Consider the following 26,843-nt stretch of genomic DNA (forward strand, 5'->3'; position numbering starts at 1 on the left):
TCAACCTGCTCACTACAACCACCCACTCACATCTCTTCTGTTTCTTTATGCTTGTGCTACAGTTTGATGACTGACACTCAAGTTGAATCCGAAATACCCAAAGGATCAAGATGTTACTGAATAGCCTTATTCTTGTGCTTCACAAACACGTTAAATAAGATTGATTTTAGTGTGCAATGGAATAACACAAGCACCCCTATTCAAAGCTGTCAGTTATTGGTCTTTCAAAATTGTTTCTTTGAGAAAAATTGTTGGATAATGCTAATCGCTTGGGAAATGAAATTCCCTTACAGCACCTGTGTATTAACCAGACAATGTAGACAGTACCTCAACCTGCAGAAGCTATCCCAACCCCAAGTCCTGAGCATCACAGCAATTATACTGACACAAATAATCGGATAAATCATACGTTTTCCCCTATATATTTTTTCCCGTATATATTATCAATGGCAGAGCATGATTTGTGTCTCACTATTTGAGGAAGGAAAAAAAGTGCCATTTTGTCTTTAGCAGTGACGTTGTGTGTCTATGTGACTGTAGCCTAATTAACGAGGGGTGTATGTGTGAGGTCAGCTAGTGTGTGTGTGTCAGGGAGGGAGGGGGATGAAAGGCTAGTGTCACCTCCTCTAGGGGCTAATACAGTAAGTGTCTGAGGAATCGAGGAAGACTATAGCTGTATCAGGAACTATGTAAGTACACCTTGACACCTCATTTCCTACAGGTAAACTGACTGGAGATCTGGATTTAGAATTGCCCTTGACACTGACTAGAGGTTCTTGATTTTCAGGTGTATGTAATAACCTAGCGTCAGGAATTTGTTAAGTGTGATTTTAGTAACTACATAATAATTACTTTGGTAAGTCATTTTAAATGTGTTAAGTTTTTTATCATTACAATTCAACCATTATTTACCATGATCTGATATTGCCATGTACTGTATATCTACATGATATCCTTTTATCTATTAAAAAAGGGGTTCCCAAACTGTGGGTACTACAAGGGATACGCAAGCAAACAAACTCTAGGCTGTACTGGCAGAGACTCCAATGCGTAATTACTAAAAGTCATCATGCCTTTTTTGTGTTGTCTGAGTGTTTGTTTGATGATGAACAGATTAATAACTGAATGATGGATAAACATCAGCACACCAGAAATGTAGCTTGCTAGTTTTCAAAAGAATATGCAGAGACACAATAGGTATACAGATAAGAAAAACAAAGTGAGTTTTGAGGAATACATTTTTTGTGTGTGTGAATGTTTGACCCCTGCAGAAAATGCTGGTATCCCAAAAGCCTTTACAGTCAGTCGCTGTCATGGTTCTCATCGTCTTCACAGTCAGTCGCTGTCATGGTTCTCATTGTCTTCACAGTCAGTCGCTGTCATGGTTCTCATCGTCCTCACAGTCAGTCGCTGTCATGGTTCTCATCGTCCTCACAGTCAGTCGCTGTCAGGAGAATGAAAGGTACGTGACTGGTTCCTCTAAAGCAGTGGTATCAAACTCATTCTACGGAGGGCCGACTGTCTGCGGGTTTTTGTTTTTTCTTTCAATTAAGACCTAGACAACCAGGTGAGGGGAGTACTAATTAACAACTTTAAATAATCAATCAAGTACAAGGGTGGAGTGAAAACCTGCAGACACTCAGTCTTCTGTAGAATGAGTTTGACATGTGCTCTAAAGCACAGGTATTCAACTCTTACGAGGCCAGGGGCCTGCTGGTTTTATGTTCTACCTGATAATGAATTGCAACCATCTGGTGTTTCAGGGAAACAATGATAAATGCAGTGGAACTGGCGTCGAGGTCCAGAGTTGAGTTTGAGGGCTCTAAAGGTTTCTTACTTTATTTGTAACTTTTGAACATACTAAAGGTTGCTGAAGTCTGTTATGTGTTGCTAGCAAACTATACCCTACAGCTCTCTCCTCGAAGTCTAATCTCCTTTATCATATTTCTATCACACTGTTATCTGAACACATTACTGTATTCCTCTCTTCCCTCCTCCTATCTCTGCCTCCCTCTACCCCTGCCCTCCTCTCCTTTCCACTAACTTATCTCCACCCCTCCCCTGTCCCCTCCCCTTATCTCCACCCCTCCCCCGTTCCCCTTCTCTTCCTTCCACCCCTCCCCTGTCCCCTCCTCTTCTCTCCACCCCTCCCCTGTCCCCTCCTCTTCTCTCCACCCCTCCCCTGTCCCCTCCTCTTCTCTCCACCCCTCCCCTGTCCCCTCCTCTTCTCTCCACCCCTCCCCTGTCCCCTCCTCTTCTCTCCACCCCTCCCCTGTCCCCTCCTCTTCTCTCCACCCCTCCCCTGTCCCCTCCTCTTCTCTCCACCCCTCCCCTGTCCCCTCCTCTTCTCTCCACCCCTCCCCTGTCCCCTCCTCTTCTCTCCACCCCTCCCCTGTCCCCTTCTCTTCTCTCCAGCAGGCGAGCAATGACAGAGCACCAGCTGATGCATGGCCATGGCAGGAACATGCAGACCTGAAGAGACTCATCTGGTTGTCCAGCGCCATAGAGAGGCTCCACACTGCCCAGACCCGCTCCTCCTTCCTGCTGTCCCCCGCCGCCCTCAACCCCATCCCGGGCTACACCCCGGGCCTCTCCCCTGCCCTCAACCCCATCCCGGGCTACACCCCCCTGGCCTCTCCCCTGCCCTCAACCCCATCCCGGGCTACACCCCGGGCCTCTCCCCCGCCCTCAACCCCATCCCGGGCTACACCCCTGGCCTCTCCCCCGCCCTCAACCCCATCCCGGGCTACACCCCGGGCCTCTCCCCCGCCCTCAACCCCATCCCGGGCTACACCCCTGGCCTCTCCCCCGCCCTCAACCCCATCCCGGGCTACACCCCTGGCCTCTCCCCCGCCCTCAACCCCATCCCGGCCTACACCCCGGGCCTCTCCCCTGCTCTCAACCCCATCCCGGGCTACACCCCCCTGGCCTCTCCCCTGCCCTCAACCCCATCCCGGGCTACACACCCTGGCCTCTCCCCTGCCCTCAACCCCATCCCGGGCTACACCCCCCTGGCCTCTCCCCTGCCCTCAACCCCATCCCGGGCTACACCCCGGGCCTCTCCCCCGCCCTCAACCCCATCCCAGGCTACACCCCGGGCCTCTCCCCCGCCCTCAACCCCATCCCGGGCTACACACCCTGGCCTCTCCCCTGCCCTCAACCCCATCCCGGGCTACACCCCCCTGGCCTCTCCCCTGCTCTCAACCCACGCCCTGCTGGCTATCAGTCTGGGGAGACCGGCCACAAGCACAAGAGGTCAGTGGAGAGACTTATGAGAAACTTATTCGGCCCCCACCTCATGGAACTCTCTGAAGGGTGATCCATAGCCCCCTCAACTCCCTAACTACACTGCACACTTCCACAGTTACTTACCCCAGTGCTTCCCAGATCTCATACACTCATTATTTGAATGGAAATGATAATCAACATAGTCAAGGTGCTCAGAATCATCTCTATTTCTAATTCTTTGTCACTGTTTTGAATGTCCATGAGTATGTTAGGCTACTGAAAGTCTGTAACATGGACCATGTCTCTTCTTTGTGGCTAGCTGCTTGGAGCCTGCTAGATTTAGCATGTTTTTCAGATATCAGATCTCTGTGAAGAAGTACTGTTCAGTCAGAGATGTAAATGTCATCTAGTGTTGTGTGCAACAATGCATGGTCGTCTCATTAAAATACGCTTTCCTTATCTGCTGATGATGAGTTCAGTCATCAGAAAAGCAGATTGCTCTGACTCCCCTGTCTCTGATGGTCATTAACATGTTATCCCCAATGTTTTAGTGCCTCTACTCCATGAAGGGTGGCTGACTGGTGGCGCTCAGCATTCCGAGTCTGGAACGTGAGACTAGAGGCAGTGCTCTCAAGACTAGGCTAGAGCACGGCTTTATCTAGATAACTCAACAACCCACAAGACTACGCTAGAGTATGACTTTATCTAGATAACTCAACAGCCCACAAGACTACGCTAGAGCATGACTTTATCTAGATAACTCAACCAAAGCTTCCTGCTCTGAGTTCCATTGATTCTTACCAGGCTTTCAACTAGCCCCCTGAATGTTGCCCTTGAAGAAGCAAACATTTAGTGCAGATATGAAAAATTATATTTGTGCAGATACAGTAGGAAACATACTTCGAGGACACAGAAGGAGAAGGACAAATTATTATAACTTCAATTGTAATAAAAAATAATAGATCATTTATACTTGAATTATAACTTAGGAGTGCATCATTGCAAAGCCTTCATCTTGACATTGACAATTAATCCACAGATGAACCAGCAAACACGCGTCCTGTGAGAACAACTCCAGAACGGAAAATGGAAGCTGCGACAGAGAGTTCCATATGGAGGGGAGGTCTGTAGCTGGCTTCATAGAGGGGTGTAGAGCAGAATGGCTTGACGCACAAGCACCCAAACTGCTCACATCACTGAGGATGCTGGGACAGTGGAGGTGGCAGGTGATGGGTGAATTCTAGAGCGAGAGAAGGAGAGAGAATATAGACATCAACAGCAACTCAAAACATATTGCCATCGCCTCATCAGAAAGATAAGAAGAATACTACACATCTCATGGTTTGCTGACTAACCTAAAGGGAACTCCAACTAACCTTTATGGCTCTATTCAATCCGTATCGCGGAAGTACAGCGTTACAGCTCCATTGAAATTTAAAGGCAATATTTCCGCGTTAGCGGATACTGCATTCCCAGTAAATGCTGCATTTCACTACACTCGCAATAACATCTGCTAACCATGTGTATGTGACCAATAACATCTGCTAACCATGTGTATGTGGCCAATAACATCTGCTAACCATGTGTATGTGGCCAATAACATCTGCTAACCATGTGTATGTGGCCAATAACATCTGCTAACCATGTGTATGTGGCCAATAACATCTGCTAACCATGTGTATGTGGCCAATAACATCTGCTAACCATGTGTATGTGGCCAATAACATCTGCTAACCATGTGTATGTGGCCAATAACATCTGCTAACCATTTGTATGTGGCCAATAACATCTGCTAACCATGTGTATGTGGCCAATAACATCTGCTAACCATGTGTATGTGGCCAATAACATCTGCTAACCATGTGTATGTGGCCAATAACATCTGCTAACCATGTGTATGTGGCCAATAACATCTGCTAACCATGTGTATGTGGCCAATAACATCTGCTAACCATGTGTATGTGGCCAATAACATCTGCTAACCATGTGTATGTGGCCAATAAGATTTGATCTGCATATGTCGGCTCAATCGGAAATGACCTTTACATTTCTATTGTGTTATCTGTAACGCTGCAACACAGACTGAATAGAGCACTAAGACGTTCTCTGAGGAGCAGAACCCCAGGATTGAAGGTGAGCCTCCAGTCTTCAGCACCATTCCTCCTGAATGTCAGCAGCTGCCCTCATTATGCAGCAGTTCATCAGCCAGGGGAATAGCTGTATCTGTTGGTCTCACTGGGGTCACCCTCGTTCGCTTTACTGCTCTGGCCTATTGGGCTGGCCCCTCACTGGCTTTGCATGTTCCATCTGTGAGATCATCTCTGGGATCAGTCTTGTGACTGCAGGTGTCTATGTGCATCCCGGCATACCTGCATGTGAAGAGTTTATTTCCAAAACTCTATATCCACCAATTTTTCACATTGTGTTTTTTCATCAGAAATGATTGCTTATGGGTACCTTCATGCTTGTGTAAAATATAACAGTTATTTGCTAATTTGTTACACTTCACTGTGTAAAAGCTAGCAGTACTATGAATGAGTATCTAGCCTGCATAAGTGTGCATACGTAGCCCTATCAAATGCATGCATATGTGTGTTCCTCTCCCTTACACTCACTGTGATCACTGCATGATTTCGGCCAGTTTCTCGTGGTAGTACTCATAGTTGTCCTGGCAGTCCTCCCAGAGGGTGAACGTTAGGTCGTTGTTCTCTACAAAAGTGTCCCAGACGTAGGTGAAGTCCATGGGCTTCATCATCCTCAGCTTACAGCCCGCTTGAGACAGAGCATTTAGCCCCGCTTGGATCTCTTGCTCCTCCCACTCAAACAGCCGGGCTGAAAATAGGGTCATCTTGATGGTCTTCCTTGCCCGGAGGGCCTCTGCGATCTTAGCCGCGCAGGCCGCACAGGGGCTGGATGACATGTACCTGGGACAGGGGAGGGGGTAAAGATGAATTAGGCACATGTGATGAGGTCATAGAGAGGGTTCTAATCTTTTAATTTAGTGCTGCTAACTTCCTGTGAAACAGGCCACAGCTATCTGTGTAGATACTGTGTGTATGTATGTGCGACTGTGTATTTGACATGTAGTTACCAGGTGACAGTGTATTTAAGAGATAGTTACCATGCAGGTGACAGTGTACTTGAGAGAGAGTTACCAGGTGACAGTTTATTTGACCGATAGTTACCAGGTGACAGTGTATTTAAGAGATAGTTACCATGCAGGTGACAGTTTATTTGACCGATAGTTACCAGGTGACAGTGTATGTGAGAGATAGTTACAACGTGACAGTTTATTTGAGAGATACAAACCAGGTGACAGTGTATTTGAGAGATACGCACCAGGTGACAGTGTATTTGACAGCAGGGTCGTAGTCTGGGAGAGTCTGGAGGAAGAAGGCCTGCTCAGCGTGGGCTCCTGAGTGTTCATCCTCCAGGTAACCTCTCATCAGACCATCATCAGCTTTCCCCTTGTCCACCAGGTAACACAGGAACGTCTTGTTCCGACCTGACGAGTACTCCACATTCTTGAACTGGAACTTGAATTGGAACGGGTCGATGCGGTCCCTGGATGGAGAGGGAATAGGGGGATGGGGTTAATTAACGAATGGGAGAAGGGTTCTCTATCGTCAGTACACTGTTCAAGGTTATGGAGGTCTGATTTAACATTTTGCCATTCCAAACTTAATTGATTGTGTTATAGTATGTCATATTATTATTATGAAGTGTGTACAGTTCCACAACATGACCTGTGTGTTATAACAGCTGTTCACATGTGCCTCTCCTTAGATAGCACCCCAGTTACTGTAACATATGTTTCAGTTTGGTTCTCTCCACAAATATTTACACAATGGAATCTACAACCGGTATGCAGGATGGCTCTAAATACACTCCTGGGAGCATTTTACCCCCTGGATCAGTGACATCTGTGTTATTTAAAACCAGACAAACAAAGACACACCGAAACAGGGGATCAGAGGGGGTGGCTGCCTGGCTGGAACAGCAGACAGATGAAAGAGCTGGCAGCACGGTAGGGCAGGGCAGGGTAGAGCAGGCAGAAAGACAGGAGTACAGGACTAATTTTAGTCGTAGACTAGCTCTGTATTATTAGCCCTCTGACTCAATGACCCACTTCAACATTAACCATGGCAAGACCAGGGCAGGCCCAGTAGGGCTCGTTGTGGCCCGCGGCAGCGGCCAAGACCAGGGCAGGCCCAGTAGGGCTCGTTGTGGCCCGCGGCAGCGGCCAAGACCAGGGCAGGCCCAGCAGGGCTCGTTGTGGCCCGCGGCAGCGGCCAAGATCACCCCACTGGTACAGTGGATGGTCAGTACTAACTGCACAGGACAGAGGTACAGTACTACACTATCTAGCTAGAAACACAATTATACTCACAAACCCTGATCTTCACCCTTATTATAGCCCTAACCCTAAGATGAAAACAAGAGCAAATAGCTTACACACATCAGTTTGGACAATATTTCCACATTGTCCCTGTCTAGTAATCATCTAGGCAGTTATATTTGGTGATGTGGTCAGATGGTGATAACAGTCACTTGAAACGATAGTTTTAGTCACTCACCACAAACTAAAAGAAGTGCATACTCTAGCCTTGTAAAAATGACTTTTAGCATCTTCTCTTCAAATCGGTCACACCTCTCCAGTTCTTCCTCTCAATAAGGTATGTCCAAGGATTCTGGAAACCTGACCCAGTTCAAATGTTTTGATTATGAGATGGCGATTTTGAAAATAGCAGGGCAGAGTCGTGTGTGTCTAATGGAGGCTAACGATGGATGGCTAGTGAACTGGGAAGGGACTCCTACAGTAATCATTGAGTAATCCACAGGCTCTGTCCACGGAGAAGGGTGTTCTTTATCCCTTTAATTTAGTCATATATGTGCTATACAGTACATATTGCATTTTGTTGCAGTGTCAACTAATTTAACCCCCAACACAGTGACACCAGATGGTGGGGTGATAAAAAAAGACAGAGGGTATTTCCGTACCCTGGGCCGCTCCTACGAACCAACACTCACACCTCATCCACCCTGCACAGAATCCTAAACACATATCAACTCAGAATGGAAAAATCCCTTATAGCTGTAACTTAACGAAGCTCCTCACTGCTGCAACATGACCCAGTATGCTAACACACCAACTCACAGGGGATAACCCAATGACTGTGCAACTTTATAGGCCTCTAATGGTCAACCAATGACTGGGCCGGATGGAATTTGTGGAAGCACATTTAAGCCCCCAGAAGTCCATTGAAATAAATGCCTGTGGAATTGATTTAACCAGATTCTACCAAACATGTAAACATACTCTATTATTGATTCGATAAGCAGACAACACTATGAAGGTAATGAAAACTTTCGATGAAACTATCTTGTACAGTTTACCTTAATTTTGGATATAATTTTACTGTATGGTAAAACTCAGTGACGCTGCTGTCACAATGGTAAGTCGTATGGACAGTCACAACGAAACCACTGTGGACGTTCCAGTGTTTCACAGTGTTCTAGTGTTCAACAGAGTTCTACGGTGTTCCACAGCATTCTAAACCCATTTCCTCCTGTCACATTGGAATGACAGTGGATATCTCTCTCCATAATGGGAGAAGCAACCCTCATCATCCCTCTAAAGGTCATTAGGCAACACTTCAGTTCTGTCTACTTTGGTAACAACTATGTAATTACTCAGCTATCGATATTAATTGCAGATTATTATACAGTAGGAAACAATACATGAATTGTGATTCCATGTCACTTTGTGCCCCCCAACATAAAACATGAGATCAAAGCAGCAGGAGACAGAGACATACAGTACAGACACACATGGTATCTGTTGTCACCCACCCTTCCATGATCTCCCAAGGAGGAAGCTCAATGGGTTCATACTCTCCATCTGCTGCGTTAGGCTCCACCGCCCCGTTAGCCATGTCTTTATTAGCTGTGGATCCCTCCTCCATTGGGACCTCTCCGTTCCCCTCCACCTTCTCCCCAAACACCAGGACCTTTTCCTCTTTCTTCACTAAACTTGACTTCACCTCCCTCTTCATCTCCGTCTTCACCTCTTTCTTGATCTCCACCGCTGTCTTTGTTGTCCTCTCTTTCTTCCTAACCATCAGTTTGCTGTTGGCAGTAGCACCATTCTTGTCGGCCATGGTGACTGGTCTTGGAATGGTAGTCCTGTGAGTGTGAGGAGTGTGTGTGTGAGTGAGGTATATGAGAAGGGGAGGGGGCTGGGGGTTGAAGCAGAAATAGGGAAAGAAGACAGGAGGGTTACAGAGAGAGAGAGAGGGGGAACAGGGGATAGCAGAGAGAGAGGGGGGAACAGGGGGTAGCAGAGAGAGAGAGAGGGGAACAGGGGGTAGCAGAGAGAGAGAGGGGGGCAACAGGAGGTAGCAGAGAGAGAGGGCAACAGGAGGTAGCAGAGAGAGAGGGCAACAGGAGGTAGCAGAGAGAGAGGGCAACAGGAGGTAGCAGAGAGAGAGGGGAACAGGAGGTAGCAGAGAGAGAGAGAGAGAGGGGAACGGGAGGTAGCAGAGAGAGAGAGAGGGGAACAGTGGGTAGCAGAGAGAGAGAGAAAGGGGAACGGGAGGTAGCAGAGAGAGAGAGGGGAACGGGAGGTAGCAGAGAGAGAGACGGGAACGTGAGGTAGCAGAGAGAGAGAGAGGGGGGAACAGAGAGGGGAACAGGGGTAGCAGAGAGAGAGAGGGGAACAGGGGGTAGCAGAGAGAGAGAGAGAGAGAGGGGGGAACAGGAGGTAGCAGAGAGAGATAGCGGGGAACAGGAGGTAGCAGAGCGATAGAGGGGAACGGGAGGTAGCAGAGAGAGAGATAGAGGGGAACGGGAGGTAGCAGAGAGAGAGAGAGAGGGGAACGGGAGGTAGCAGAGAGAGAGAGAGAGGGGAACGGGAGGTAGGAGAGAGAGAGATGGGAAAAGGAGGTAGCAGAGAGAGAGGGGGGAACAGGGGGTAGCAGAGAGAGAGAGAGGGAGGGGGGAACAGGAGGTAGCAGAGAGAGATAGCGGGGAACAGGGGGTAGCAGAGGGGAACAGGGGGTAGCAGAGAGAGAGAGGGGGGAACAGGTGGTAGCAGAGAGAGAGATAGAGGGGAACGGGAGGTAGCAGAGAGAGAGAGAGAGGGGAAAAGGAGGTAGCAGAGAGAGAGATGGGAACAGGGGGTAGCAGAGAGGGAGACAGAGGGGAACAGGGGGTAGCATATAGAGATAGAGAGGGAACAGGAGGTAGCAGAGAGAGAGGGGGGGGTAACAGGGGGTAGCAGAGAGAGAGAGAGAGAGGGGAACAGGGGGTAGCAGAGAGAGAGAGGGGAACAGTGGGTAGCAGAGAGAGAGAGGGGAACAGTGGGTAGCAGAGAGAGAGAGAGGGGGAACAGGGGGTAGCAGAGAGAGAGAGGGGAACAGGGGGTAGAAGAGAGAGAGACAGAGGGGAACAGGGGGTAGCATAGAGAGATAGAGGGGAACAGGGGGTAGCAGAGGGGAACAGGGGGTAGCAGAGAGAGAGAGGGGAACAGGAGGTAGCAGAGAGAGAGAGGGGAACAGGGGGTAGAAGAGAGAGAGACAGAGGGGAACAGGGGGTAGCATAGAGAGATAGAGGGGAACAGGGGGTAGCAGAGAGAGAGAGGGGAACAGGGGGTAGAAGAGAGAGAGACAGAGGGGAACAGGGGGTAGCAGAGAGAGAGAGATAGAGGGGAACAGGGGGTAGCAGAGAGAGAGAGGGGAACAGGGGGTAGAAGAGAGAGAGACAGAGGGGAACAGGGGGTAGCAGAGAGAGAGAGATAGAGGGGAACGGGAGGTAGCAGAGCGAGAGAGGGGAACGGGAGGTAGCAGAGCGAGAGAGGGGAACGGGAGGTAGCAGAGAGAGAGAGAGGGGAACGGGAGGTAGCAGAGAGAGAGAGAGAGGGGAAAAGGAGGTAGCAGAGAGAGAGAGGGGAAAAGGAAGTAGCAGAGAGAGAGAGTGGAACAGGGGGTAGCATAGAGAGATAGAGGGGAACAGGGGGTAGCAGAGGGGAACAGGGGGTAGCAGAGGGGAACTGGAGGTAGCAGAGAGAGAGACAGAGGGGAACAGGGGGTAGCATAGAGAGATAGGGGGGAACAGGGGGTAGCAGAGGGGAACAGGGGGTAGCAGAGAGAGAGAGAGGGGAACAGGAGGTAGCAGAGAGAGAGAGGGGAACAGGGGGTAGCAGAGAGAGAGAGAGAGGGGAACGGGAGGTAGTAGAGAGAGAGAGAGGGGGGAAAAGGAGGTAGCAGAGAGAGAGGGGAAAAGGAGGTAGCAGAGAGAGAGGGGGGAACAGGGGGTAGCAGAGAGAGATAGCGGGGAACAGGAGATAGCAGAGAGAGAGATAGAGGGGAACGGGAGGTAGCAGAGAGAGAGAGAGGGGAAAAGGAGGTAGCAGAGAGAGAGAGGGGAACAGGGGGTAGCAGAGAGGGAGACAGAGGGGAACAGGGGGTAGTATAGAGAGATAGAGGGGAACAGGGGGTAGCAGAGAGAGAGCGATAGAGGGGAAAGGGGGTAGCAGAGAGAGAGAGGGGAACGGGAGGTAGGAGAGAGAGAGATACAGGGGAACGGGGTAGCAGAGCGATATATAGAGGGGAACAGGGGGTAGCAGAGAGAGAGAGAGAGGGGAACAGGGGGTAGCAGAGAGAGAGAGGGGAACGGGAGGTAGCAGAGAGAGAGGTAGAGGGGAACGGGAGGTAGCAGAGAGAGAGAGAGGGGAAAAGGAGATAGCAGAGAGAGAGAGGGGAACAGGGGGTAGCAGAGAGGGAGACAGAGGGGAACAGGGGGTAGCATATAGAGATAGAGGGGAACAGGGGGTAGCAGAGAGAGAGAGATAGAGGGGAAAGGGGGTAGCAGAGAGAGAGAGGGGGGGTAACAGACGGTAGCAGAGAGAGAGAGCGAGAGAGGGGAACAGGGGGTAGCAGAGAGAGAGAGAGAGAGGGGGGAACAGGGGGTAGCAGAGAGAGGGAGAGAGGGGAACAGGGGGTAGCAGAGAGAGAGAGGGGAACAGTGGGTAGCAGAGAGAGAGACAGGGGAACAGGGGGTAGCATAGAGAGAGAGGGGAACAGGGGGTAGAAGAGAGAGAGACAGAGGGGAACAGGGGGTAGCATAGAGAGATAGAGGGGAAAAGGGGGTAGCAGAGAGAGAGAGGGGAACAGGGGGTAGAAGAGAGAGAGACAGAGGGGAACAGGGGGTAGCATAGAGAGATAGAGGGGAACAGGGGGTAGCAGAGAGAGAGAGATAGAGGGGAACGGGAGGTAGCAGAGCGAGAGAGGGGAACGGGAGTTAGCAGAGAGAGAGATAGAGGGGAACGGGAGGTAGCAGAGAGAGAGAGAGAGGGGAAAAGGAGGTAGCAGAGAGAGAGAGGGGAAAACGAAGTAGCAGAGAGAGAGAGGGGAACAGGGGGTAGCATAGAGAGATAGAGGGGAACAGGGGGTAGCAGAGGGGAACAGGGGGTAGCAGAGAGAGAGAGAGGGGAACAGGCGGTAGGAGAGAGAGAGGGGAACAGGGGGTAGCAGAGAGAGAGAGAGGGTGGGGCGAACAGGAGGTAGCAGAGAGAGATAGCGGGGAACAGGAGGTAGCAGAGCGAGAGAGGGGAACGGGAGGTAGGAGAGAGAGAGATACAGGGGAACGGGGTAGCAGAGAGATATGTAGAGGGGAACAGGGGGTAGCAGAGAGAGAGAGAGAGAGGGGAACAGGGGGTAGCAGAGAGAGAGAGGGGAAAGGGAGGTAGCAGAGGGAGAGATAGAGGGGAACGGGAGGTAGCAGAGAGAGAGAGAGGGGGGAAAAGGAGGTAGCAGAGAGAGAGAGGGGAAAAGGAAGTAGCAGAGAGAGAGAGAGAGGGGAATGGGAGGTAGCAGAGAGAGATAGCGGGGAACAGGAGGTAGCAGAGCGAGAGAGGGGAACGGGAGGTAGGAGAGAGAGAGATACAGGGTAACGGGGTAGCAGAGAGATATATAGAGGGGAACAGGGGGTAGCAGAGAGAGAGAGAGAGGGGAACAGGGGGTAGCAGAGAGAGAGAGGGGAACGGGAGGTAGCAGAGAGAGAGATAGAGGGGAACGGGAGGTAGCAGAGAGAGAGAGAGGGGAAAAGGAGGTAGCAGAGAGAGAGAGGGGAACAGGGGGTAGCAGAGAGAGAGACAGAGGGGAACAGGGGGTAGCATAGAGAGATAGAGGGGAACAGGGGGTAGCAGAGAGAGAGACAGAGGGGAACAGGGGGTAGCATAGAGAGATAGAGGGGAACAGGGGGTAGCAGAGAGAGAGAGAGAGGGGAACAGGGGTAGCATAGAGAGATAGAGGGGAACAGGGGGTAGCATAGAGAGATAGAGGGGAACAGGGGGTAGCAGAGAGAGAGAGAGAGGGGAACAGGGGTAGCATAGAGAGATAGAGGGGAACGGAAGGTAGCAGAGAGAGTGATAGAGGGGAACGGGAGGTAGCAGAGAGAGTGATAGAGGGGAACGGGAGGTAGCAGAGAGAGAGAGGGGAACGGGAGGTAGCAGAGAGAGAGAGGGGAACGGGAGGTAGCAGAGAGAGAGAGGGGAACAGGGGGTAGCATTGAGAGAGAGATAGAGGGGAACGGGAGGTAGCAGAGCGAGAGAGGGGAACGGGAGGTAGCAGAGAGAGAGAGAGGGGAAAAGGAGGTAGCAGAGGGAGAGAGGGGAACAGGGGGTAGAAGAGAGGGAGAGGGGAACAGGGGGTAGAAGAGAGAGAGAGGGGAACGGGGTAGCAGAGAGAGAGAGATAGAGGGGAACGGGAGGTAGCAGAGAGATAGAGGGGATCAGGGGGTAGCAGAGGGGAACAGGGGGTAGCAGAGAGAGAGAGAGGGGAACAGGGGGTAGCAGAGAGAGAGAGGGGAACAGGGAGTAGCAGAGAGAGAGATAGAGGGGAACGGGAGGTAGCAGAGAGAGAGAGAGAGAGGGGAAAAGGAGGTAGCAGAGAGAGAGAGGGGAAAAGGAGGTAGCAGAGAGAGAGAGGGGAACAGGGGGTAGCAGAGAGAGAGACAGAGGGGAACAGGGGGTAGCATAGAGAGATAGAGGGGAACAGGGGGTAGCAGAGGGGAACAGGGGGTAGCAGAGAGAGAGAGAGGGGAACAGGCGGTAGCAGAGAGAGAGAGGGGAACAGGGGGTAGCAGAGAGAGAGAGAGAGGGAGGGGGGAACAGGAGGTAGCAGAGAGAGATAGCGGGGAACAGGAGGTAGCAGAGCGAGAGAGGGGAACGGGAGGTAGGAGAGAGAGAGATACAGGGGAACGGGGTAGCAGAGATATATATAGAGGGGAACAGGGGGTAGCAGAGAGAGAGAGAGAGGGGAACAGGGGGTAGCAGAGAGACAGAAAGAGGGGAACAGGGGGTAGCAGAGAGAGCGATAGAGGGGAACAGGGGGTAGCAGAGGGGAACAGGGGGTAGCAGAGAGAGAGAGGGGAACGGGAGGTAGCAGAGAGAGAGAGAGGGGAACAGGGGGTAGCATAGAGAGAGAGAGGGGAACAGGGGGTAGCATAGAGAGATAGAGGGGAACGGGAGGTAGAAGAGAGAGAGACAGAGGGGAACAGGGGGTAGCATAGAGAGAGAGAGGGGAACAGGGGGTAGAAGAGAGAGAGACAGAGGGGAACAGGGGGTAGCATAGAGAGAGAGAGAGGGGAACAGGGGATAGAAGAGAGAGAGACAGAGGGGAACGGGAGGTAGCAGAGAGAGAGAGGGGAACGGGGTAGCAGAGAGAGATTGAGGGGAACAGTAGGAAGCAGAGAGAGTTATAGAGGGGAACGGGAGGTAGCAGAGAGAGTGATAGAGGGAACGGGAGGTAGCAGAGAGAGAGAGGGGAACGGGAGGTAGCAGAGAGAAAGAGGGGAACAGGGGGTAGCATTGAGAGAGAGATAGAGGGGAACGGGAGGTAGCAGAGCGAGAGAGGGGAACGGGAGGTAGCAGAGAGAGAGATAGAGGGGAACGGGAGGTAGCAGAGCGAGAGAGGGGAACGGGAGTTAGCAGAGAGAGAGATAGAGGGGAACGGGAGGTAGCAGAGAGAGAGAGAGAGGGGAAAAGGAGGTAGCAGAGAGAGAGAGGGGAAAACGAAGTAGCAGAGAGAGAGAGGGGAACAGGGGGTAGCATAGAGAGATAGAGGGGAACAGGGGGTAGCAGAGGGGAACAGGGGGTAGCAGAGAGAGAGAGAGGGGAACAGGCGGTAGGAGAGAGAGAGGGGAACAGGGGGTAGCAGAGAGAGAGAGAGGGTGGGGCGAACAGGAGGTAGCAGAGAGAGATAGCGGGGAACAGGAGGTAGCAGAGCGAGAGAGAGGGGGGAAAAGGAGGTAGCAGAGAGAGAGAGGGGAAAAGGAAGTAGCAGAGAGAGAGAGAGAGGGGAATGGGAGGTAGCAGAGAGAGATAGCGGGGAACAGGAGGTAGCAGAGCGAGAGAGGGGAACGGGAGGTAGGAGAGAGAGAGATACAGGGTAACGGGGTAGCAGAGAGATATATAGAGGGGAACAGGGGGTAGCAGAGAGAGAGAGAGAGGGGAACAGGGGGTAGCAGAGAGAGAGAGGGGAACGGGAGGTAGCAGAGAGAGAGATAGAGGGGAACGGGAGGTAGCAGAGAGAGAGAGAGGGGAAAAGGAGGTAGCAGAGAGAGAGAGGGGAACAGGGGGTAGCAGAGAGAGAGACAGAGGGGAACAGGGGGTAGCATAGAGAGATAGAGGGGAACAGGGGGTAGCAGAGAGAGAGACAGAGGGGAACAGGGGGTAGCATAGAGAGATAGAGGGGAACAGGGGGTAGCAGAGAGAGAGAGAGAGGGGAACAGGGGTAGCATAGAGAGATAGAGGGGAACAGGGGGTAGCATAGAGAGATAGAGGGGAACAGGGGGTAGCAGAGAGAGAGAGAGAGGGGAACAGGGGTAGCATAGAGAGATAGAGGGGAACGGAAGGTAGCAGAGAGAGTGATAGAGGGGAACGGGAGGTAGCAGAGAGAGTGATAGAGGGGAACGGGAGGTAGCAGAGAGAGAGAGGGGAACGGGAGGTAGCAGAGAGAGAGAGGGGAACGGGAGGTAGCAGAGAGAGAGAGGGGAACAGGGGGTAGCATTGAGAGAGAGATAGAGGGGAACGGGAGGTAGCAGAGCGAGAGAGGGGAACGGGAGGTAGCAGAGAGAGAGAGAGAGGGGAAAAGGAGGTAGCAGAGGGAGAGAGGGGAACAGGGGGTAGAAGAGAGGGAGAGGGGAACAGGGGGTAGAAGAGAGAGAGAGGGGAACGGGGTAGCAGAGAGAGAGAGATAGAGGGGAACGGGAGGTAGCAGAGAGATAGAGGGGATCAGGGGGTAGCAGAGGGGAACAGGGGGTAGCAGAGAGAGAGAGAGGGGAACAGGGGGTAGCAGAGAGAGAGAGGGGAACAGGGAGTAGCAGAGAGAGAGATAGAGGGGAACGGGAGGTAGCAGAGAGAGAGAGAGAGAGGGGAAAGGAGGTAGCAGAGAGAGAGAGGGGAAAAGGAGGTAGCAGAGAGAGAGAGGGGAACAGGGGGTAGCAGAGAGAGAGACAGAGGGGAACAGGGGGTAGCATAGAGAGATAGAGGGGAACAGGGGGTAGCAGAGGGGAACAGGGGGTAGCAGAGAGAGAGAGAGGGGAACAGGCGGTAGCAGAGAGAGAGAGGGGAACAGGGGGTAGCAGAGAGAGAGAGAGAGGGAGGGGGGAACAGGAGGTAGCAGAGAGAGATAGCGGGGAACAGGAGGTAGCAGAGCGAGAGAGGGGAACGGGAGGTAGGAGAGAGAGAGATACAGGGGAACGGGGTAGCAGAGATATATATAGAGGGGAACAGGGGGTAGCAGAGAGAGAGAGAGAGGGGAACAGGGGGTAGCAGAGAGACAGAAAGAGGGGAACAGGGGGTAGCAGAGAGAGCGATAGAGGGGAACAGGGGGTAGCAGAGGGGAACAGGGGGTAGCAGAGAGAGAGAGGGGAACGGGAGGTAGCAGAGAGAGAGAGAGGGGAACAGGGGGTAGCATAGAGAGAGATAGGGGAACAGGGGGTAGCATAGAGAGATAGAGGGGAACGGGAGGTAGAAGAGAGAGAGACAGAGGGGAACAGGGGGTAGCATAGAGAGAGAGAGAGGGGAACAGGGGGTAGAAGAGAGAGAGACAGAGGGGAACAGGGGGTAGCATAGAGAGAGAGAGAGGGGAACAGGGGATAGAAGAGAGAGAGACAGAGGGGAACGGGAGGTAGCAGAGAGAGAGAGGGGAACGGGGTAGCAGAGAGAGATTGAGGGGAACAGTAGGAAGCAGAGAGAGTTATAGAGGGGAACGGGAGGTAGCAGAGAGAGTGATAGAGGGAACGGGAGGTAGCAGAGAGAGAGAGGGGAACGGGAGGTAGCAGAGAGAAAGAGGGGAACAGGGGGTAGCATTGAGAGAGAGATAGAGGGGAACGGGAGGTAGCAGAGCGAGAGAGGGGAACGGGAGGTAGCAGAGAGAGAGATAGAGGGGAACGGGAGGTAGCAGAGAGAGAGAGAGAGGGAAAAGGAGGTAGCAGAGGGAGAGAGGGGAACAGGGGGTAGAAGAGAGGGAGAGGGGAACAGGGGGTAGAAGAGAGAGAGAGCGGAACAGGGGGTAGCAGAGAGAGAGAGATAGAGGGGAACGGGAGGTAGCAGAGCGAGAGAGGGGAACAGGGGGTAGCAGAGAGAGAGAGATAGAGGGGAACGGGAGGTAGCAGAGAGATAGAGGGGAACAGGGGGTAGCAGAGGGGAACAGGGGGTAGCAGAGAGAGAGAGAGGGGAACAGGGGGTAGCAGAGAGAGAGAGGGGAACAGGGGGTAGCAGAGAGAGAGAGGGGAACAGGGAGTAGCAGAGAGAGAGAGAGAGAGGGGAAAAGGAGGTAGCAGAGAGAGAGAGGGAAAAGGAGGTAGCAGAGAGAGAGAGGGGAACAGGGGGTAGCAGAGAGAGAGACAGAGGGGAACAGGGGGTAGTATAGAGAGATAGAGGGGAACAGGGGGTAGCAGAGGGGAACAGGGGGTAGCAGAGAGAGAGAGAGGGGAACAGGCGGTAGCAGAGAGAGAGAGGGGAACAGGGGATAGCAGAGAGAGAGAGAAAGGGAGGGGGAACAGGAGGTAGCAGAGAGAGATAGCGGGGAACAGGAGGTAGCAGAGCGAGAGAGGGGAACGGGAGGTAGGAGAGAGAGAGATACAGGGGAACGGGGTAGCAGAGATATATATAGAGGGGAACAGGGGGTAGCAGAGAGAGAGAGGGGAACAGGTGGTAGCAGAGAGAGAGAGAGGGGAACGGGAGGTAGGAGAGAGAGAGAGGGGAACGGGAGGTAGCAGAGAGAGAGAGGGGAACGGGAGGTAGCAGAGAGAGAGAGGGGAACAGGGGGTAGCATTGAGAGAGAGATAGAGGGGAACGGGAGGTAGCAGAGCGAGAGAGGGGAACGGGAGGTAGCAGAGAGAGAGAGAGAGAGGGGAAAAGGAGGTAGAAGAGGGAGAGAGGGGAACAGGGGGTAGAAGAGAGGGAGAGGGGAACAGGGGGTAGAAGAGAGAGAGAGCGGATCAGGGGGTAGCAGAGAGAGAGAGATAGAGGGGAACGGGAGGTAGCAGAGCGAGAGAGGGGAACGGGGTAGCAGAGAGAGAGAGATAGAGGGGAACGGGAGGTAGCAGAGAGAGAGAGAGAGAGGGGAAAGGAGGTAGCAGAGGGGAACAGGGGGTAGCAGAGAGAGAGAGAGGGGAACAGGGGGTAGCAGAGAGAGAGAGGGGAACAGGGAGTAGCAGAGAGAGAGATAGAGGGGAACGGGAGGTAGCAGAGAGAGAGAGAGAGAGGGGAAAGGAGGTAGCAGAGAGAGAGGGGAAAAGGAGGTAGCAGAGAGAGAGAGGGGAACAGGGGGTAGCAGAGAGAGAGACAGAGGGGAACAGGGGGTAGCATAGAGAGATAGGGGGGAACAGGGGGTAGCAGAGGGGAACAGGGGGTAGCAGAGAGAGAGAGAGGGGAACAGGCGGTAGCAGAGAGAGAGAGGGGAACAGGGGGTAGCAGAGAGAGAGAGAGAGGGAGGGGGGAACAGGAGGTAGCAGAGAGATAGCGGGGAACAGGAGGTAGCAGAGCGAGAGAGGGGAACGGGAGGTAGGAGAGAGAGAGATACAGGGGAACGGGGTAGCAGAGATATATATAGAGGGGAACAGGGGGTAGCAGAGAGAGAGAGAGAGGGGAACAGGGGGTAGCAGAGAGACAGAGAGAGGGGAACAGGGGGTAGCAGAGAGAGCGATAGAGGGGAACAGGGGGTAGCAGAGGGGAACAGGGGGTAGCAGAGAGAGAGAGGGGAACAGGGGGTAGCAGAGAGAGAGAGGGGAACAGGGAGTAGCAGAGAGAGAGAGAGAGAGGGGAAAAGGAGGTAGCAGAGAGAGAGAGGGGAAAAGGAGGTAGCAGAGAGAGAGAGGGGAACAGGGGGTAGCAGAGAGAGAGACAGAGGGGAACAGGGGGTAGTATAGAGAGATAGAGGGGAACAGGGGGTAGCAGAGGGGAACAGGGGGTAGCAGAGAGAGAGAGAGGGGAACAGGCGGTAGCAGAGAGAGAGAGGGGAACAGGGGATAGCAGAGAGAGAGAGAAAGGGAGGGGGAACAGGAGGTAGCAGAGAGAGATAGCGGGGAACAGGAGGTAGCAGAGCGAGAGAGGGGAACGGGAGGTAGGAGAGAGAGAGATACAGGGGAACGGGGTAGCAGAGATATATATAGAGGGGAACAGGGGGTAGCAGAGAGAGAGAGGGGAACAGGTGGTAGCAGAGAGAGAGAGAGAGGGGAACGGGAGGTAGGAGAGAGAGAGAGGGGAACGGGAGGTAGCAGAGAGAGAGAGGGGAACGGGAGGTAGCAGAGAGAGAGAGGGGAACAGGGGGTAGCATTGAGAGAGAGATAGAGGGGAACGGGAGGTAGCAGAGCGAGAGAGGGGAACGGGAGGTAGCAGAGAGAGAGAGAGAGGGGAAAAGGAGGTAGAAGAGGGAGAGAGGGGAACAGGGGGTAGAAGAGAGGGAGAGGGGAACAGGGGGTAGAAGAGAGAGAGAGCGGAGCAGGGGGTAGCAGAGAGAGAGAGATAGAGGGGAACGGGAGGTAGCAGAGCGAGAGAGGGGAACGGGGTAGCAGAGAGAGAGAGATAGAGGGGAACGGGAGGTAGCAGAGAGAGAGAGAGAGAGGGGAAAAGGAGGTAGCAGAGGGGAACAGGGGGTAGCAGAGAGAGAGAGAGGGGAACAGGGGGTAGCAGAGAGAGAGAGGGGAACAGGGAGTAGCAGAGAGAGAGATAGAGGGGAACGGGAGGTAGCAGAGAGAGAGAGAGAGAGGGGAAAAGGAGGTAGCAGAGAGAGAGGGGAAAAGGAGGTAGCAGAGAGAGAGAGGGGAACAGGGGGTAGCAGAGAGAGAGACAGAGGGGAACAGGGGGTAGCATAGAGAGATAGAGGGGAACAGGGGGTAGCAGAGGGGAACAGGGGGTAGCAGAGAGAGAGAGGGGGAACAGGCGGTAGCAGAGAGAGAGAGGGGAACAGGGGGTAGCAGAGAGAGAGAGAGAGGGAGGGGGGAACAGGAGGTAGCAGAGAGATAGCGGGGAACAGGAGGTAGCAGAGCGAGAGAGGGGAACGGGAGGTAGGAGAGAGAGAGATACAGGGGAACGGGGTAGCAGAGATATATATAGAGGGGAACAGGGGGTAGCAGAGAGAGAGAGAGAGGGGAACAGGGGGTAGCAGAGAGACAGAGAGAGGGGAACAGGGGGTAGCAGAGAGAGCGATAGAGGGGAACAGGGGGTAGCAGAGGGGAACAGGGGGTAGCAGAGAGAGAGAGGGGAACGGGAGGTAGCAGAGAGAGAGAGAGGGGAACAGGGGCTAGCATAGAGAGAGAGAGGGGAACAGGGGGTAGCATAGAGAGAAAGAGGGGAACGGGAGGTAGAAGAGAGAGAGACAGAGGGGAACAGGGGGTAGCATAGAGAGAGAGAGAGGGGAACAGGGGGTAGAAGAGAGAGAGACAGAGGGGAACAGGGGGTAGCATAGAGAGAGAGAGAGGGGAACAGGGGATAGAAGAGAGAGAGACAGAGGGGAACGGGAGGTAGCAGAGAGAGAGAGGGGAACGGGAGGTAGCAGAGAGAGATTGAGGGGAACAGGAGGTAGCAGAGAGAGTGATAGAGGGGAACGGGAGGTAGCAGAGCGAGAGAGGGGAACGGGAGGTAGCAGAGAGAGAGATAGAGGGGAACGGGAGGTAGCAGAGAGAGAGAGAGAGGGGAAAAGGAGGTAGCAGAGGGAGAGAGGGGAACAGGGGGTAGAAGAGAGGGAGAGGGGAACAGGGGGTAGAAGAGAGAGAGAGCGGAACAGGGGGTAGCAGAGAGAGAGAGATAGAGGGGAACGGGAGGTAGCAGAGCGAGAGAGGGGAACAGGGGGTAGCAGAGAGAGAGAGATAGAGGGGAACGGGAGGTAGCAGAGAGATAGAGGGGAACAGGGGGTAGCAGAGGGGAACAGGGGGCAGCAGAGAGAGAGAGAGGGGAACAGGGGGTAGCAGAGAGAGAGAGGGGAACAGGGAGTAGCAGAGAGAGAGAGAGAGGGGAAAAGGAGGTAGCAGAGAGAGAGAGGGGAAAAGGAGGTAGCAGAGAGAGAGAGGGGAACAGGGGGTAGCAGAGAGAGAGACAGAGGGGAACAGGGGGTAGTATAGAGAGATAGAGGGGAACAGGGGGTAGCAGAGAGAGAGAGGGGAACAGGCGGTAGCAGAGAGAGAGAGGGGAACAGGGGATAGCAGAGAGAGAGAGAAAGGGAGGGGGAACAGGAGGTAGCAGAGAGAGATAGCGGGGAACAGGAGGTAGCAGAGAGAGATAGCGGGGAACAGGAGGTAGCAGAGCGAGAGAGGGGAACGGGAGGTAGGAGAGAGAGAGATACAGGGGAACGGGGTAGCAGAGATATATATAGAGGGGAACAGGGGGTAGCAGAGAGAGAGAGAGAGGGGAACAGGGGGTAGCAGAGAGAGAGAGAGGGGAACGGGAGGTAGCAGAGAGAGAGAGAGAGGGGAAAGGAGGTAGCAGAGAGAGAGAGGGGAACAGGGGGTAGCAGAGAGAGAGAGAGAGAGGGGAACAGGGGGTAGCAGAGAGAGCGATAGAGGGGAACAGGTGGTAGCAGAGGGGAACAGGGGGTAGCAGAGAGAGAGAGGGGAACGGGAGGTAGCAGAGAGAGAGAGGGGAACAGGGGGTAGAAGAGAGAGAGACAGAGGGTAACAGGGGGTAGCAGAGAGAGAGAGATAGGGGGGTAACAGGGGGTAGCAGAAGGGAGGGGAACAGGGGGTAGCAGAGAGAGAGGGGGGGGGACAGGGGGTAGCAGAGAGAGAGAGGGGGGGACAGGGGGTAGCAGAGAGACAAAGAGAGAGAGAGGGGGGAACAGGGGGTAGCAGAGAGAGAGAGAGAGAGAGAGAGGGGAACAGGGGGTAGCAGAGAGAGAGAGGGGGGGAACAGGGGGTAGCAGAGAGAGAGAGATAGAGGGGAACGGGAGGTAGCAGAGCGAGAGAGGGGAACAGGGGGTAGCAGATAGAGAGAGATAGAGGGGAACGGGAGGTAGCAGAGAGATAGAGGGGAACAGGGGGTAGCAGAGGGGAACAGGGGGTAGCAGAGAGAGAGAGAGGGGAAAAGGGGGTAGCAGAGAGAGAGAGGGGAACAGGGAGTCGCAGAGAGAGAGATAGAGGGGAACGGGAGGTAGCAGAGAGAGAGAGAGAGAGGGGAAAAGGAGGTAGCAGAGAGAGAGAGGGGAAAAGGCGGTAGCAGAGAGAGAGAGGGGAACAGGGGGTAGCAGAGAGAGAGACAGAGGGGAACAGGGGGTAGCATAGAGAGATAGAGGGGAACAGGGGGTAGCAGAGGGGAACAGGGGGTAGCAGAGAGAGAGAGAGGGGAACAGGCGGTAGCAGAGAGAGAGAGGGGAACAGGGGATAGCAGAGAGAGAGAGAAAGGGAGGGGGAACAGGAGGTAGCAGAGAGAGATAGCGGGGAACACGAGGTAGCAGAGCGAGAGAGGGGAACGGGAGGTAGGAGAGAGAGAGATACAGGGGAACGGGGTAGCAGAGATATATATAGAGGGGAACAGGGGGTAGCAGAGAGAGGGAGAGAGGGGAACAGGGGGTAGCAGAGAGAGAGAGGGGAACGGGAGGTAGCAGAGAGAGAGAGAGAGGGGAAAAGGAGGTAGCAGAGAGAGAGAGGGGAACAGGGGGTAGCAGAGAGAGAGAGAGAGGGGAACAGGGGGTAGCAGAGAGAGCGATAGAGGGGAACAGGTGGTAGCAGAGGGGAACAGGGGGTAGCAGAGAGAGAGAGGGGAACGGGAGGTAGCAGAGAGAGAGAGGGGAACAGGGGGTAGAAGAGAGAGAGACAGAGGGTAACAGGGGGTAGCAGAGAGAGAGAGATAGGGGGGTAACAGGGGGTAGCAGAAGGGAGGGGAACAGGGGGTAGCAGAGAGAGAGATGGGGGGACAGGGGGTAGCAGAGAGAGAGAGGGGGGAACAGGGCGTAGCAGAGAGACAGAGAGAGAGAGAGGGGGGAACAGGGGGTAGCAGAGAGAGAGAGAGAGAGAGGGGGAACAGGGGGTAGCAGAGAGAGAGAGGGGGGGAACAGGGGGTAGCAGAGAGAGAGAGAGAGAGAGGGGAACAGGAGGTAGCAGAGAGAGAGAGAGAGAGGGGAAAAGGAGGTAGCAGAGAGAGAGAGGGGAACAGGGGGTAGCAGAGAGAGAGAGAGAGAGGGGAACAGGGGTAGCAGAGAGAGCGATAGAGGGGAACAGGTGGTAGCAGAGGGGAACAGGGGGTAGCAGAGAGAGAGAGGGGAACGGGAGGTAGCAGAGAGAGAGAGGGGAACAGGGGGTAGAAGAGAGAGAGACAGAGGGTAACAGGGGGTAGCAGAGAGAGAGATATAGGGGGTAACAGGGGGTAGCAGAAGGGAGGGGAACAGGGGGTAGCAGAGAGAGAGAGGGGGGGACAGGGGGTAGCAGAGAGAGAGAGGGGGGTACAGGGGGTAGCAGAGAGACAGAGAGAGAGAGAGGGGGGAACAGGGGGTAGCAGAGAGAGAGAGAGGGGAACAGGGGGTAGCAGAGAGAGAGGGGGGGGGAACAGGGGGTAGCAGAGAGAGAGAGAGAGAGAGGGGAACAGGGGGTAGCAGAGAGAGAGAGAGAGAGAGGTGGGAACAGGAGGTAGCAGAGAGAGATAGCGGGGAACAGGAGGTAGCAGAGCGAGAGAGGGGAACGGGAGGTAGGAGAGAGAGAGGGGGGGTAACAGGGGGTAGCAGAGAGAGAGGGGAACAGGGGGTAGCATAGAGAGATAGAGGGGAACAGGGGGTAGCAGAGAGAGAGAGATAGAGGGGAACGGGAGGTAGCAGAGAGAGAGGGGGGGGTAACAGGGGGTAGCAGAGAGAGAGGAGAACAGGGGGTAGCATAGAGAGATAGAGGGGAACAGGGGGTAGCAGAGAGAGAGAGAGAGAGGGGAAAGGGGGTAGCAGAGAGAGAGAGGGGGGGTAACAGGGGGTAGCAGAGAGAGAGGGGAACAGGGGGTAGCAGAGAGAGAGAGGGGGGAACAGGGGGTAGCAGAGAGAGAGAGAGAGAGAGGGGAACAGGGGGTAGCAGAGCGAGAGAGAGGGGAACAGGGGGTAGCAGAGAGAGAGAGAGAGAGGGGGAACAGGAGGTAGCAGAGAGAGATAGCGGGGAACAGGAGGTAGCAGAGCGAGAGAGGGGAACGGGAGGTAGCAGAGAGAGAGAGAGAGAGAGGGGGAACAGGAGGTAGCAGAGAGAGATAGCGGGGAACAGGGGGTAGCAGAGCGAGAGAGGGGAAAGGGAGGTAGGAGAGAGAGAGAGATACAGGGGAACAGGGGGTAGCAGAGAGATATATAGACGGGAACAGGGGGTAGCAGAGAGAGAGAGAGGGGGGAACATTGGGTAGCAGAGAGAGAGAGGGGAACAGTGGGTAGCAGAGAGCGCGATAGAGGGGAACAGGGGGTAGCATAGAGAGATAGAGGGGAACAGGGGGTAGCAGAGAGAGAGAGAGAGGGGGACAGGGGGTAGCAGAGAGAGCGATAGAGGGGAACAGGGGGTAGCAGAGGGGAACAGGGGGTAGCAGAGAGAGAGAGGGGAACAGGGGGTAGCAGAGAGAGAGATAGAGGGGAACGGGGGGTAGCAGAGAGAGAGGGGGGAACAGAAGGTAGCAGAGAGAGAGAGAGAGAGAGAGGGGAACAGGGGGTAGCAGAGAGAGAGAGAGAGGGGAACAGGGGGTAGCAGAGAGAGAGAGAGAGGGGATCAGGGGGTAGCAGAGAGAGAGATAGAGGGGAACAGGGGGTAGCAGAGAGAGAGATAGAGGGGGACAGGAGGTAGCAAAGAGAGGGATAGAGGGGAACAGGGGGTAGCATAGGGGAACAGGGGGTTGCAGAGAGAGAGTGGGGAACAGGAGGTAGCAGAGAGAGATATAGTGGAACCGGAGGGAGCAGAGAGAGAGACAGAGGGGAACGGGAGGTAGCAGAGAGAGAGAGGGGAACGGGAGGTAGCAGAGAGAGAGAGGGGAACGGGAGGTAGCAGAGAGAGATAGAGGGGAACAGGAGGTAGCAGAGAGAGTGATAGAGGGGAACAGGAGGTAGCAGAGAGAGTGATAGAGGGGAACAGGAGGTAGCAGAGAGAGTGATAGAGGGGAACGGGAGGTAGCAGAGAGAGTGATAGAGGGGAACGGGAGGTAGCAGAGAGAGAGAGGGGAACGGGAGGTAGCAGAGAGAGAGAGGGGAACGGGAGGTAGCAGAGATAGAGAGGGGAACAGGGGGTAGCAGAGAGAGAGAGGGGAACAGGAGGTAGCAGAGAGAGAGAGAGAGAGGAACACGGGGGAGCAGAGAGAGAGAGGGGAACAGGGGGTAGGAGAGAGAGAGAGATGCGAACAGGGGGTAGCAGAGAGAGAGAGAGGGGAACAGGAGGTAGCAGAGAGAGAGAGGGGAACAGGGGGTAGGAGAGAGAGAGAGAGAGGGGAACAAGGGGTAGCAGAGAGAGAGAGGGGAACAGGGGTAGAGAGAGAGTATGGATAAGGGGGACAGACAGGGACAGGGGGAGAGAGAGAGAGTATGGATAAGGGGGGCAGACAGGGACAGGGGGAGAGAGAGAGTATGGATAATGTGGACAGACAAGGACAGGGGGAGAGAGAGATAATATCGGGATAAGGGGGACAGAGGGAGAGAGAGAGTATAGGGATAAGGGGGACAGACAGGGACAGGCAGCTGCTGCTCTTACTCCAGCCAGGTCTATTAAAAGACACAGGGGGGAGGGGACCTGACTCACCCCTGAGGCCAACTGGTGTAGCAGGAGAGAAGGTAGGGAGGGGGAGGGACTCCAACGGAGCCTTGATATTTATACAATTTAATTTGCAGTTGTACAAAGAGAGGGGGGGGGGGGGGGTTGTTGCCGTTTGGGAAGGTAGGGAGGGGGGAGAGAGAAGTGTTTGTTGAGGGGAGGGTAGCTAGTGGAGAAAGCAGACTGATAGATATAAGGTTTGGGAGGGGGGAGCAGAGGGGAAGGAAGGTGCTATAAGACAGTGTTGGTGCTCAGTGTTGGTGCTCAGGGTGTTCATGTCAGTGGGTTAATAGATAAGCAATACTGGGCTCCTGATTTTCTGAGAGTAGGTTCACACTTTAGGCTTGAGCTCCGAATGGTCTTTTAGT

The 26,843-nt window shown here is 53.9% G+C and overlaps 1 protein-coding gene and 1 pseudogene across 3 annotated transcripts; one reads left to right on the plus strand and one right to left on the minus strand.

The window, feature by feature from the left end:
* Nucleotides 1-1,209: 1,209 nt before the first annotated feature.
* Nucleotides 1,210-3,333, plus strand: LOC139414416 (parathyroid hormone 4-like; annotated as a pseudogene).
* A 750-nt stretch (nt 3,334-4,083) lies between these two features.
* Nucleotides 4,084-9,436, minus strand: LOC139414419 (C->U-editing enzyme APOBEC-2-like). 3 transcript variants are annotated; one of them, XM_071162333.1, is made up of 4 exons: nt 9,082-9,436; nt 6,568-6,792; nt 5,838-6,152; nt 4,084-4,468 (listed from the first exon to the last, which is right to left on the minus strand). In XM_071162333.1, the coding sequence occupies exons 1-3, from the start codon at nt 9,387-9,389 to the stop codon at nt 5,849-5,851; spliced, it is 837 nt and encodes a 278-aa protein (XP_071018434.1). In that variant the 5' UTR covers nt 9,390-9,436; the 3' UTR covers nt 4,084-4,468; nt 5,838-5,848. The 3 variants fall into 3 exon arrangements, with proteins under 3 accessions (XP_071018434.1, XP_071018432.1, XP_071018433.1); XM_071162331.1 differs by having other exon boundaries at nt 4,112-4,468; nt 5,844-6,152; XM_071162332.1 differs by lacking the exon at nt 4,084-4,468 and adding an exon at nt 5,124-5,597 and having other exon boundaries at nt 5,844-6,152.
* Nucleotides 9,437-26,843: the final 17,407 nt, after the last annotated feature.

Source organism: Oncorhynchus clarkii, chromosome 7 (assembly GCF_045791955.1).
Source record: "Oncorhynchus clarkii lewisi isolate Uvic-CL-2024 chromosome 7, UVic_Ocla_1.0, whole genome shotgun sequence".
In the NCBI taxonomy this organism is placed as follows: domain Eukaryota; kingdom Metazoa; phylum Chordata; class Actinopteri; order Salmoniformes; family Salmonidae; genus Oncorhynchus; species Oncorhynchus clarkii.